The sequence below is a fragment of the Pseudochaenichthys georgianus genome, chromosome 4, assembly GCF_902827115.2.
Source record: "Pseudochaenichthys georgianus chromosome 4, fPseGeo1.2, whole genome shotgun sequence".
Lineage (NCBI taxonomy): Eukaryota > Metazoa > Chordata > Actinopteri > Perciformes > Channichthyidae > Pseudochaenichthys > Pseudochaenichthys georgianus.
Genome location: NC_047506.1, coordinates 10,691,155 through 10,705,056, shown reverse-complemented (window position 1 = coordinate 10,705,056; position 13,902 = coordinate 10,691,155). Strand labels below are relative to the sequence as shown.

At 39.6% G+C, this 13,902-nt stretch overlaps 1 protein-coding gene across 5 annotated transcripts in view; it reads left to right on the top strand.

Moving 5' to 3' along the window:
* Positions 1-13,421, top strand: part of LOC117445564 (oxysterol-binding protein-related protein 1-like) — a 29,406-nt gene extending 15,985 nt beyond the window's left edge. For 3 of the 5 annotated variants that reach the window (XM_034081310.2, XM_034081309.2, XM_071202861.1), the window contains 14 exons: positions 1,680-1,842; positions 3,351-3,543; positions 4,330-4,405; positions 7,330-7,464; positions 7,575-7,672; positions 7,777-7,959; positions 9,134-9,241; positions 9,443-9,532; positions 10,898-11,021; positions 11,283-11,396; positions 11,513-11,636; positions 11,729-11,819; positions 12,528-12,548; positions 13,042-13,421. In XM_034081310.2, the coding sequence (XP_033937201.1) occupies positions 1,680-1,842; positions 3,351-3,543; positions 4,330-4,405; positions 7,330-7,464; positions 7,575-7,672; positions 7,777-7,959; positions 9,134-9,241; positions 9,443-9,532; positions 10,898-11,021; positions 11,283-11,396; positions 11,513-11,636; positions 11,729-11,819; positions 12,528-12,548; positions 13,042-13,144 (1,623 nt within the window). In that variant the 3' untranslated portion in view covers positions 13,145-13,421. Of the gene's footprint in view, positions 1-1,679; positions 1,843-3,350; positions 3,544-4,329; positions 4,406-7,329; positions 7,465-7,574; positions 7,673-7,776; positions 7,960-9,133; positions 9,242-9,442; positions 9,533-10,868; positions 11,022-11,282; positions 11,397-11,512; positions 11,637-11,728; positions 11,820-12,527; positions 12,549-13,041 lie in introns of those variants that run through there. The other 2 variants (XM_034081311.2, XM_071202862.1) reach the window with 2 other exon arrangements.
* The last annotated feature ends 481 nt before the right edge of the window (positions 13,422-13,902 follow it).

Genomic DNA, 13,902 nt, shown 5'->3' with positions numbered 1-13,902 from the left:
TAAAAAAACAGTGTTTGAAGTTAGTTTATATGATGGGATGATTCATTAGAATTACTTCAAGAAAATCAGTATGTTGCAGCTGAATATATAGCACTTAATTCAAATCAAGAGGCCTTGTCTGATTTTAATCATAATCTGGTTTAATATCTCAATTTGGTAGGCTGAAACACAAAATGGAGTTTGCCAAAATGCACAATCAATACGTGACTATGACTAACGGCCAATCCCAGTTGTGGTTCATTGAAGCAGAGTTCTTCCTTAACGTCACACCAGAGTGATAATTAGTCACAGTGTGCACCCCACTGATGGCGCGTATACTGATATGTAGTATGATATGCTCCTGCCTTTGATGTGTTTGAATGCAGTAATGAATGCACCCTTGAGTTGTTGATTATGTATATCAAGGGGTGTTCACCTTCACATGATAATTCACAGTTTCAGTCTTTTTTTGTATACACTCCATTCAGCTTTTTCTGTCATAAAACAGCAAAGACATGGACTGAATTGTTAATTACCAAAGCCTGAATTTTTAAAGCAGTAGAATTCAGTATCAGTTACTATCTTTTTTCCCTCCTTTTTTTCTCCTCAAACTCATGCTGACTAACGCAGCTTCATCTCACAAAACAGATAGTTTGATATCTCTGGAATCTTTAGAAGGGACCGGTTGTCACAGAGGCTGCCAAAAAACATTTGAATGTTCTCAGTTTAACAGCCAGTCCGGCGCTTTCAGGGTTTACACCTGGGCCGGGCCAGCAGCTCTCAGCTGTGCTGCCTTTTGAATGTGCAGCGGCAGAGCGCACGATAAAAGGCTCACAGGATCTCACCATGAATAGGCCTGGTCTCTATAAAGAACTCAATCTTGCACTGTATATGTCGTATACGATGGTTTACAGCATGAATGAAACAGCGGGGTCTGTGGAGGAAATATACAGAATATCTTCCACCACCTGCAGCGCTGGTTTGCACTGTGGTGCACCTGAGTAGGTGTCAAGCAGCAGAAATGTCCTCTTGAAAGTTCAGTTTATTACAATAATGTCCAGTGATCCTTGTCTTCCATCACTTTCTCCCAACATCACTCTGACTTTTCTGGCCATGGTTACCTTCTTGTGGAGGATAAAACACCATTTCAAACATTTCACCATTTGTTTCTTTTACTGTCCAAAGTAAAACCCTGCCTCTTTTGTGTACTCTACCCTTTAATATTTACACATGATCAGTGAGAGGCTCTTTTCAGAAAGGTGCAGCTGAAAAAAAAAAAAGCACATATCCACATAATCAAGACTAATGAGTTGTGTATAAGGGAGGTTGGCCAATGGTTTATATCTGAGTCCATTACCTGTCATTTGAGCCCCTCTCCTTCACGGGAATCATGTTCTCCGGCAGGCCATTTGAGAAGGCGGCATCAAGGCAGCTGTCCTCTATTACAGATAAACACGGCCCGTCCCTCTCAGCTCCATCTCCATCTCTCGCTGTTGGTCTGATAATGACAGCATGGTGCAGAGGGGAGGATCACTCAGTCAACGGGCTGTTGCATCACAGCTGGTTTCATAGTCACACACATTCACAATGAGTCAGAATAAAATGTTAATAGCCATAAAAAGCATAGAATATTCCTACGAGTGATTAAATTCTCTCTTTTTGTTGGTGTGTGTGTTTGTGTTTGCGTGTGGGGAGCTCAGGTGCGCAGTGTGAAATTGGAGCAGGAGGTGGAGAAGAATAAGATCCTCTCTGAAGTGCTGCAGACTCTCGCCACTGAGCATCACGAACTTGAGCAATCCGTCGTCAAGGGATCTTCACCGCGGAGTGCCCTTAGCGAGGATGAGTTCCACGACGCCTTGTCTGGTGAGTTGACAAGTTATCAAACACGCTCAGGAGATGCAGGAGATTCTGTGACAAGCTCCCGCTCACACTCGCTGCTCTGTCATTCACCTATAGGACACTGGAATACTTTTTTCCTGGCGGTATTTGGTCTCCTCGAGCGTGATGTAAGCGCAAGTGTTGCCTGGTTGTGTCGAAATAACTTGAAACCTTTTCACCTGATTGAGTGATTTTGGTGTGTGAGAAACCTGCATGGTGTAGTTACATTTCAAACTGACCTGAGGATTGTTGTTTTTTTAAATGGCTAAGAAACAGAAGATGTTACAGAAGTTTGTTCTTATTTTTAGATATATATTAAAACTTCATCTTTAACAGTTATGTAATTGTATCCTATTGTGTGAAGGCTTTTCTGCATGGGAGATGTGCATTTAATGTTGTAGACTAAGAGCATGATTGCGAATGATTATTTAGTGAATAATAATGAATAGATTGTTTAGCTAATTTATATGACAGTCCACAATTAATTAAATAAAAAATAACTATGAAAAAAAGGATATGTATGTTATGATGCATTAATAAGGAATCAATTCATCGTTTTAAAGTAGAAGTGAGAAAATGTCCACTTTTTAAAAAGGTTTAAAATGTCTTACCAAATTTCTTATTTATATAACCACAGATACTACACACCATATAGTTAAGCAATAGCTCACGACAGGCCGTGGTATATACTCATTGTATCACAGCTAAGGGGCGTGGTTCGGCCCGGCGCGAAGCACGTCCCTAGCTGTGATATACTGAGCATATACCACGGCCTGCCGTGAGCTATTGCTTAAATATATATATAAAGTCAAGTCATGTTGCATTTATGTATAAAAACAAAATGACTTGACTACAAAGTTTTAAAGATCTCATACAGTATATCTGCTACCATATAATTTAAAAAAAGACATTCCCTTAGATGTGCTTGTTGCAGTTTTTAAGAGGCTCGGTGAAGGTGATTACCTACTTTAAATAATTCACTTGTCTCTGCTCTCTGGTAGACGAACAGTGTAAGCCCTGTTTCATCTCATACAAATCTTTGGATTTTTGCAAGTTTTTGCCATTTATTTGCCTAGGATACTGATTGCACAACCACTAAAATGTATAAGAATGCTCCAAGAAAGGTTTCTGGCGTGGATGACCCAGATACAAAGATTACAGTAAAACTTCAGGAGAGCATTGCTGGAGGCAGGGAAGAAGTGGAGAACTACAAGTCACCTGCACACACCAGACACACAACCCTGTGTACTGCTAAATACGGTTTATTTTTATGGATTATCTGCTAAATGATCGGCCTGACTGATCTGTTTAGGTTTAATAGCTATCATGCTGTGTGGCTTTATTATCAGACTGTAAAAGATATCCACAGTTACTAACAATATTTGTTTTTATATCCCTCATGTGACACAATTTGATCTTATATCCTTTAACAGTTAATTTACCCACTTCCTTTACTACCAATACTAACAGTGGATGAATTGTCTCTGTGGTAGACTCTGAGTCGGAGATCTCTCTGAGCGGTTTTGAGACGGCCAGCCGCTCCTTTGAGGACGAGGAGGAGGAGGAGGAGGACGAAGGCTCTGTTATGTTATCGAGCAGCCCTTGCAGCAGCCCCAGCAGCATGTTGCAGGAGGATCACCATGGCGACAAGGACGAGACTCAACCCAACGGGATCACAAAGCACAGGTCAGCAGTGCGGTATGATCCCACGGTTTCTTAAATGCTCTTTTATCCACCTCTCATCAAAAGGAACCAACTTCAAAAAGGGCATGTCCACTCATAACAGATGCTGTATTTCTTCCTGTAATATGTCATTAATATAAGATGTTATATTAAGTTTTCTCTTTGCTTTTCCATTTTAAACATCCTTCCTCGGGTCTTTTCACTTCGTCGTGTGAATAATTTAGGAGCCGCCCTGGTGAAGGAAAAAGAAAGAGTTGTACTGAAAGAACGGAGCTCTGTGTGTTGGAGCTGTTAAAAATTGATAAGGTCACACAGTGTAATGCAATTATCCGTCTGCTGTGTGATTCCATGTTGGCTAATCCCTCAAGGCAGCTCAACAGTAGGCCAACTATTTACAATATTTGGATGGATTCCAACAGCATTATCCCTTCTTGTTATATTTTTACATGGCTTATGTGCTTTAATTGTGTGAACCAGTTGAAGATGGTCTGACCTGGATGACCTGCTGTGTCTCTCCTGCTGACAGATGATTTGGAGGGCTGTTTACGACCATTGATACCCGTGTTGATTGTCCCTCTGGGCTTTGTTCCAATTTGACACACAATACAATGCAGGCTTATGTGGACTATATTCATTTGAATAAAATATGACGCCTGCAGCTATTATGTGTCTGGTGCATTTACTCTAATGAAAAGTGTCTATTTTTAAAGTGCAAGCACAACGTCAATTCATTGATCAACCTTATAAAAGTAATACAACTGTGTGCTAATTTGTGTGTGTCTATTCTAGGACTAGTTTACCTGCACCGATGTTTTCGAGAAATGACTTCAGTATTTGGAGTATCCTGAGGAACTGCATTGGAATGGTGAGAATTATGTTAATGTATCGTTTGTATTGTAGAGCCATGCTAGCTATTTTTTCTTTATAAACCCACTGTTGCACAACCTGCCAAACTCAAAACTGTAGAACACTGAGTTAAAGACTAGTGATACAATAGTAGTGAACACAGTGGAGCATTGCACTGTTAAAAAGCTGCATATTTCCCTCAGGAGGAGACCAAAAGCAGAACTAAAATAGTGATTATTGGACTTAAATTCATCAGGTGGAGAAAAAAATACTCCAATAGTGTTGCTCCATAACTTCTAGATTGTAAATAAGCAACTATTCAAGCAACTACATGGGGATGGTATATAGTTTTCACAGCGGGTTCCTGCTGCCTCAAATTTGCCCAAAAATTCAGCAATTTCAATATTATATAGTGAACATTTACAAAAATGGACCTGCTAAACATGAACGTTTAAGCACTACGATTGATGTTGCTACGCTTGCATTCACTTTTTTGGATGAAATGTGAGAACCAGGTTAGGTATAACTTTGTATTTCTCTTTACTCCCAAATTAGACCATGAAAGAGTTCAAGCCCCATAATCCTTATATGGAATGTCATAAACCTATTATTCTTAATGACCCTCTTATCGTGCTGAAAGGGCATGTGTATGCGTTTTTGTTTGCGGTCAAATGTGACTGTTTTTAAAAAATGATTCATCATAAAGACACAATGAACAAAATGTGACACAATATAATAACTTCTTATCTGTTCAAAGACAACATTTATTTTTAGGCCACATTCACCTTGGTATACTGTACAAATGAGGTAGTTAAACTACTACAGCATTTTTAAAGATCAATATACTCCTGGGCCTTTTCAACACTTTCAAAGTTGCTGTGTGAAGGGAATTTCTTTTTTCTCTCCGTAATAAAGCCTGGTCCTTTACTTCCACTTCAAAAAGACACTGAGAGACTTGAGCTCATTCAAAACTCTGCGGCTCAGCTTTTAACCAAAGCCTAAAGGACAGCTCATTACTCAAGTTTTAGCTGCTCTGAACTTTTTGTAACATTTAGAGTTGATTTTATTGCACTTATACAAAGACATTAGTAGGTTACGCATTCTTAATCTTCACAGAGACATCCGAAAGGAAATCATTCATGCAGCCTTTGTTAATAAGGTCCTAAAGCAATTTACTGGAACATACTATAAATAATAGGGAAGCTTGATAAATATTTTAAAAGAAGATACAAATATACAGCATCTCTCAGCCTTTCACTAGCTTTTTATACAGACCTACAACCCTTTGTTGCACTTTGTTTGTCTTGATTAATTGCATTATTTGTATTTCGTTTTCACTTTTTTAATTGTATTAAGATTGTATCAACTTAAATTTTTCTATAGAATTCACCAACCTCTTTCATTCGTATCTTTCATCCCGCTCCCAATGTGTACAAATTGAGAACCATAAGTCTAGTGCACTATGTTTGTCAACTGGAGTACCGCAGGGCTCTATATTGGGCCCAATCCTGTTTAGTATGTACATAAATGATCTGCCTTCTGTGTGTGGAGATTGTGATGTATTAATGTATGCTGATGATACAGTTGTTTTTACTCATAGCAAAACCGCAGAAGAGGCTGCTACCAAGGTCACTGATGTGTTGGAGAATATTACATCCTGGCTTAACAATAATTGTTTGCAACCAAATGTCTCAAAGACAGTATGTTCTTCTCCAAGGGCCACAGCATTATAACAGAACAAGACGTTTTCTTTTCTGGAAGGAGACTTCAGGTTGTCTCGGAGTACAAGTACTTAGGAGTACATATTGACACAAACCTCAATTTCAAAACCCATATCAAAAAGGTCTGCAAATTGTCAAATTACAGATACATTAGAAACTTCCTATCATCTGCAGCAGCTAAGCTATACTTTCACTCAATGGTCCTCTCCCACATCAACTACTGTCTGATCAGCTGGTCTAATGCACACTCTACAGCTCTAAAACCACTGGAATCACTGTATAAACAAGCACTCAAAACACTAGACAAAAAGCCATTCCGGTATCATCATTGTCACATTGTTAAAAAGTATAATCTGTTCAGCTGGGAAAATCTCATAGTTTACAAAAACATCTGCTTAGTTTATAAGATCACTCGTGGGTTGGCTCCTCCTCCTCTGGCTGGCTTTATCAGCCTAAAGTCCACCTCAACCAGGGTTACTAGAGGTGCGGCTAGGGGAGACTGCACCATCCCATTTAGGAAAAGCGCATTCAGCCAGGCTGTCTTTTCATTCCACGCATCCCATCAATGGAATTCAATACCACAACCAATAAGAGAATCCTCATCCTACTACACATTCAAGCACAGTGTTAAAAAGTGGCTCATTAATAATCAACAGTGTCAGCACTGATGTGTGGGTGTAGGTGTGTGTATGAGTGTGTATTGTAAATGTTTTATTTATTTATTATCATGACTTGGTTTTATCTGTATTCAGTGATGTCATCTATTGTAAATGTGTACAATGGTATAACAATGTTGTGGTATTTTTATTATTGCTTTTCGGATGTCTATCACCATCTGGCAAAGGGACTATCGATGAAAACTAGCCTTTTGGCTAATTCGAGTAATTTTACATGTTTTTAATATGTTGATTAATGTACACTGTCCCTTGTTTTAAATAAATCAATTCAATTCAATTCAATCCACCCTATATAATGCATGTATTTTTTAATCATTTATTTGGTAGGGACATTGCACATTAATGAACACTTAAAAACAATAAATGTGCCAAGCGTAAATATGCCGGATTTAGCTTTGGGCTACCCTCACATTTAAGCTTGTGTTTATTTTGTTATTGAGAGTTACTTTCCATTATATATATATATATATATATATATATATGGCATTATATGTCTATTTTTATCTTATGAAGAATGTGGTTATACCTCTTCATGTCTATTTTAGGAACTGTCCAAAATTACCATGCCAGTGATTTTCAACGAACCACTCAGCTTCCTGCAGCGTCTGACGGAGTACATGGAGCACACTTACCTGATCCACCAGGCAAACACCGTGCCCAACTCTGTAGAGAGGATGAAGGTAGAACTTCCTGTGACTTCCTGGACATTTGTGCAATCTGCTAAAATTATCTTAAATACAGCGTTATTTAAATTGAGTTCAGTGTGTGTAATCTTGAGTGTTTTTGGCAGTGTGTGGCTGCGTTTGCAGTGTCTGCTGTCGCCTCCCAGTGGGAGCGGACAGGTAAACCCTTCAACCCCCTGCTGGGAGAAACCTATGAGCTTGTAAGGTAAGTGACATTAAAGGGAACTTGTTACTATTTACAAAATACAGACATCTTAAATGTGTTTATTAAAATCCTCTTCTCACTTTGATGCTTCCCTGTGGTTCCAGGGACGATCTGGGCTTCAGGCTCATTTCGGAGCAGGTGAGCCACCATCCTCCAGTCAGCGCCTTCCACGCTGAGGGCCTGAAGCAAGACTTTGTGTTTCATGGATCCATCTACCCCAAACTCAAGTTCTGGGGGAAGAGTGTGGAAGCAGAGCCCAAAGGTGTCATCACGCTGGAGCTGCCCAAGTAAGCCAATTATCGCTCTTCTTTAAAAAACAAAAAAATCGGATTAATAACAACTGTGATAACATTAAAAAAATAAAAGGTTGTGAATCTTATAATACTCTTCTTTATGGGTTTTGTATAGGCTTGTACATTTTGGCCTTGTTAATTCATATTAAATATACTCTTTCCAATCATGAAAGCACCCCTATAGCGTTTTTGTATATTACTCAAAACCCAGCAGCTACATTACCCACAATGCAACTTTAACACAGGCAATTTAGTCTTAGATCTGAGACATGTAATCTTTGTAATCGTAGTAATGTTAGTAGCTGCTAATGAGCCTGAAGCCTAGAGCCTGCAGCAGAGATGACAAAAATATTCTTCATCGCTCAAGTGACATCACTTACGGAGCGTCCACACTACAGCTTCAAAAATAGCTTGGAGCTGGGCGTGTCTGGAGCTTGGGGATTTTATTCAAGCAACACGGCCAACAACCAATCACATGAATCTCCCGCCCCCGACATACAAAGCAAAAAACCCCGGGGATTTTATGCGAGCAATATATATATAAACTCCCCAAACAGGCGAAAACCTACCAGTTTCCCCCACTGGCTCTGCCACCTCCCTCCATGCCTGGTTCCTCCGGTTTGTATCCCGGTAGGTGAAGAGGGTCTGGTCATACAAAACCAGGTGATTTGCTACGGCGATAGTTAGTTTCTCCTCCGACTTTTTTTGAAATATAGAAATGAACGGCGGGATATCTCTCCCAGCTTAGACGCGGTTTGATTGGCTACGGCTTCAGCTGTCAGATTTTGGGAAACGGGATTTGATTGGCTGGCGCTGGCTACTCCGGCGTCTCAGGCGACAGAAGTTGAACATTGTTCAACTTCTGAGACGTGAGGCGTGAGACGCCTGAGACGGACCGCTCTGCTACCCACAATTCAGTTCGGCGAAAAAGCGCGGCTACGTGACGTCACCCCATTGAAAGTGAATGGGCAGATTGGAGCTTTCGACGCTGTAGTGTAGACGGGCCGTTAGTGAGACATCACACGGCACCCTTTGAAGCACAACAATCTATAAAACAAATGTGTTTTTCCACATATGCAGCTGTACTCCCTGTAACCCCAACACCTGTAAACAGTGTCTGATGTATAAATAGTCATAGATCCCCTTTAAGTCAGACTTTTTTCTCCAGGTACAATGAAGCCTACACATGGACAAACCCCACATGTTGTGTTCACAACATAATAGTGGGCCAGCTGTGGATCGAGCAGTATGGAAATGTGGAGGTGATCAATCACAGGTAGGAGGGAAAAGAAAGTCAGAAATCAGTAAGTAGAGCGCATATCTGTCAAACAGAACAAGTTCAGAGGGTTGATATAAACATGTTGAGGACGTTTGACCAACAAGAAGGAAAATACGCAGAGCAGATGAGGAAGTTTTGTATGACTCAGTCTGAAGAGAGTGAGAGGGTCATGCTGTTGTTCTCCTTTCTTTCATCTAGAACTGGTGAAAGGTGCTGCCTGAATTTCAAACCATGTGGCCTTTTTGGCAAAGAACTGCACAAGGTTGAAGGATATATTCTGGATAAAAGGTACGGCTGACACATGATGTTCAGAACATTTAATTAGGTAATGAGTAGTCTCTATTTAAATGTGTTTTGTTGTTGTTTCTAATGATGAGAAAAATAGTGGACACACTGACTCATTCATCTGCATAAATACTTTTGTGTCGTATTCTGTACAAAGTGTAAAGCCCCCTGAGGCTAATACAAAATGTGTGATATTGGGCTTTATAGATAAACTTTGATTTATTTATTTGTACATATTGCAACAGAGAGATCTGGCTGATGCCCTCCAAAACATATTTCTTTATGCTCCCATATTTTAAAAGAACAATGACTCAATAAGGGTTTTAAAGCTGTTTTTTTAAATACGCTTGAATTGTAAATCAGGACCTACAAAGTAAGGTTGATTAGCTGGGGTCATTCTCCTGAAAATATTCATGTTAAACGAGCCCATTAAAAAATCAAACAATCATGCTAATCAATCAACAAATGCAACAATCAATTACCATGAAAACTGGCACTTGAGTATGGGCCCAGAACAGTCTCATAATACACACATGCACACAGAAGGATTCACACTTGTATTTCATGATCCACAAAAGGATTCACACTTGTATTTCCGGATCCACACTTGTATTTTTCAATGCACACACAAATGTGTTCAGTTTCATATACATGTAAATAAAATCCAAATACAGAAAAAAGTCTTACATATGTATTTTTGATCCACACATATTTGTTTGCCGTTTAAATCCTCTGCACCTGCAAACACAAACCGCTTTCTGTGCACGGATTGCTGTGCATTCGTGTGTGGGTTTTTTGAGAGTCCCCTGACGGTCAGCCGATTCGTACTTGTAATTTTTTATATCTATAGCCAATCAGATGTCTCCTTCATTCTAAGCCAATCACATGAGCGCGCCCCCACGAGGGTATGATTTCTTGCGTTCATGATGTAGCACTTCATATACGCATTTTGCGCTGTCCGGAGCTGACAGGTCCATGGAGCCTGCCTTCTAAACTAGTGTTGAAAAACACAAGTGTGGATCCGGAAATACAAGTGTGAATCCTTCTGTGTGCATGTGTGTATTATGAGACTGTTCTGAGCCCATACTTGAAGGACCAAGGCAAACAGCGTACAGGCATAAACTCTGAAGCCTGCATGTCACTGAGGCAGATAGAATTCAAAGGAACAAATCAAAGAAGAACAGATGGTTCATCAAAAAAGGAGGACATGCGGCTTCTAACACAACAGAGCAAATGACTCACAACAACACGACCAAAAAGTGCAACCTTGAGATATTCAGGAACACAAGGATTCATGCCGACTAACATAATTATCTTGTGTTGTGTGTGTGTGCGTGAGGGTTTGATGTGTGTGTTTTTGTTTCGCAGCAAAAAGAAGCTGTGTGCTCTCTATGGGAAGTGGACAGAGTGCCTCTATGTTGTGGACCCTGCCGCCTTCGAAGCACATAAGAAAAACGACAAGAAATCAGGGGAGAAAAAAAGCAGCAAAGCGGTACGAGGTGCTTCCTTCCGAACAGCAGGGATTCACATCAGTCTAACATTGTTATTCATCATGGGAACAATGCAGTTTGATAGAAAATATCAGGTTTTTAAGAAAGATAGATTGAGGATACCATGAGCTCTTTGCTAAACTCCATAATTACGTTTTTTCTATCAATAAACACTGTAATATTACATCTTTCAGAGAGCATGATTAATATGTAGACCTCGCAGTGCAGCATGATATGGGTTTGTCACTTGTGGTGTGGTGCAGGGTTGCAGTGAGGATCAGGAAGAGGTTCCCTCTCCAGCTGCAGACACCGTGGAGATGATCCCTGGCAGCCAGCTGCTGTGGAGAATCGCACCCAGGCCGGCCAACTCTGTCGAGGTCTCACCGATTAATTAACACTGTAATTTAATTATTAATTAGAGCGCAGTCTCAAAATAGGCACGTGTTTTAGTGTTTGAAATGTTCCAATATACCAAATTGGTCTTCATCTGCAGATGTACAGCTTCACTTCCTTTGCAATGCAACTGAACGAGCTGCACAAGGAGATGGAGGGACTGATCCCTCAGACCGACTGCAGGCTGAGGCCAGACATCAGAGCCATGGAGAACGGGGACATTGGTAATTATTAGTGGTATCACAATGGTACTGTAGATACAATAAATATACTCTCCCTTTTAATCTGAAACTCTACAATGTTGTTATCCCAATAGACCTAGCCAGTGAGGAGAAGAAAAGGCTGGAGGACAAACAGCGAGCCGCTCGCAAAAACCGCTCCAAATCTGATGAAGAGTGGAAGTCGAGGTGAGTGTGATGATGCAGCTTCACAACTCAAAGTGTTCCTCTCCCTTAAGTAGTCAGCTAATGTACGCAGGAAGTTTTCAAAGTGACATTAATCTCATTGTAGTAATTTTTCATGAAAAGATAAACCTATTCCAGGCCTTCATCCGGTGCATAAAACGGCAATAATTGATACAGTATTTAATATTAATAAAGAATCCATATGGATTGCCCTCTGTTCAATCTGCTTAAATAAAGTGGAATTCATATTTTGTATTAACTCCACAAGAAGTCTCTGTCTTTAAAGGAAATGTTTCGGGAAACACACTTATCCTGACGCTGATACCTTTTTTTTCATATACATTTTGCAATGCTGTTGACTCTATTTTGTTAAATGAACTTTTAACTGTTGATCATTAAGATTAATTTTGTTCTGTTTTAATTTATTACGATAAGACTACACGTTTAACTCCAAAACTATGTGAAACTATGTTTGTGTGAACATTGTAAACTTAGATTACGCTGTGTTAATTTGTGCCAGCGTTGTTTCCATTTGTATTTACTTTATAAGCACTTTTCATTGTGGACATCCAGCCTCTGTTTTTAAGTGCTGCAATTTCATTATCAATTTCATTATCCTTTTCTGTACTCTTTCTGGTGCTTTGAAATGCTTTGGCTAAATCTTCATTTTATCTTCATCTGACTTGTTTTTCTGTTGCATCTGACGTTAAGGAATCCTGCCCTGGGCCCAAGGTTAGAGCTTCCGCTGTGTGTGTGTGATGTGCCTGAAATGTATCTGAGATGTGATGTGATCATAAGAGCTTGCCGCCTCAGAGTTTCAAAATGCCTCTTATATCTGAATTTTAATCTAATCTACATAACTGTGTCCTGCTTTCCGCTGCAATATGAGAGAATATCAGTGACATTTTATTCATCTGCTCTCCCTTCCAACAGCATGAAAGCTTTATTTAAAATACTCCAACACCAAAGGAGTCCTTTCTCCCAAATCATGTCTCTCACTGCTTCTATACTTCAAAGATAAAACAATAAAACATTCATTTTAGTCCAAAACAAACAACATAAACGGACAACTTCTATGCAAATTACCCGTGATGAAGCATGCCTGCCCTTCCTTCCTCAATTTCCCTGATTTGTTAGCGTTATGATTCTCTGGTTGATGTCAGTTAGAAGTGTTTAGTTCAATGGAGCTCAAACTGAATGCTGATGTGTCTCTGTTGGTTTTCAGGTGGTTTCAGCAGGGGCAAAACCCCCACAATAACTCCCAGGACTGGCTCTTTTGTGCTGGATACTGGGACAGGAAATACAGCCAGCTGCCAGACATTTACTAATGGACACTTCATGCAGAAATTAACCATACAGTGAACTTTATACAGAGCAGCATTAATCTTTTTTTTAAATGGAATAATAACTACAAACAATAACAATCAGTGTACTTTAACTGTGTGGCCTTAATCTACTTCATGCTGGTAAGATTGTGCATCAAAATGTCAATAATCCATATTTAAAAGTGATGAAATGTAAAGTTGTTTGACAATGCGTTGAAATGTAGGATTTGTATTTAGAGTGAGGCCAGTTTCTTTCTGCTCATAATGGACTTTTAGCAAAGCAGAACGTTGCGGATGCACAGGGGTTCATGGTTTTATCTGTTTTCTTTTAAATGTTCAGTGTCTTGACTCTAAATGTATATCTGTATATACTTTACACACCACCAGTGACCTCATCATGTCGTTCAATCACCAAACCACTACCAGTCAGAAAACATAAGGTTGCTTTGCCTTGTAAAAAACTGTATTATACAACCGCTAGGATAAAGTTGAGTTGTTCACATCATGTAGAAGAAACTGTTAGATCTCAAGGCATTTCTGCCTCCTTGTATAGAGCATTGGAAGTATTTTTTTTGGGAAACCTAAATAAATCAATTCAATGTATAGAGTATGTTTTTACAATTTATGTGAAGTACGCTTGGGATGCAAGACAAAGGTCAGAGTCAAAATCTATAGCACTTCAGAGATGACCATTCATGTGCATAACAATGGAGTGGAATACATTACAGTAACTGCATTGGTTGTCATATGCAGTAAGAAGC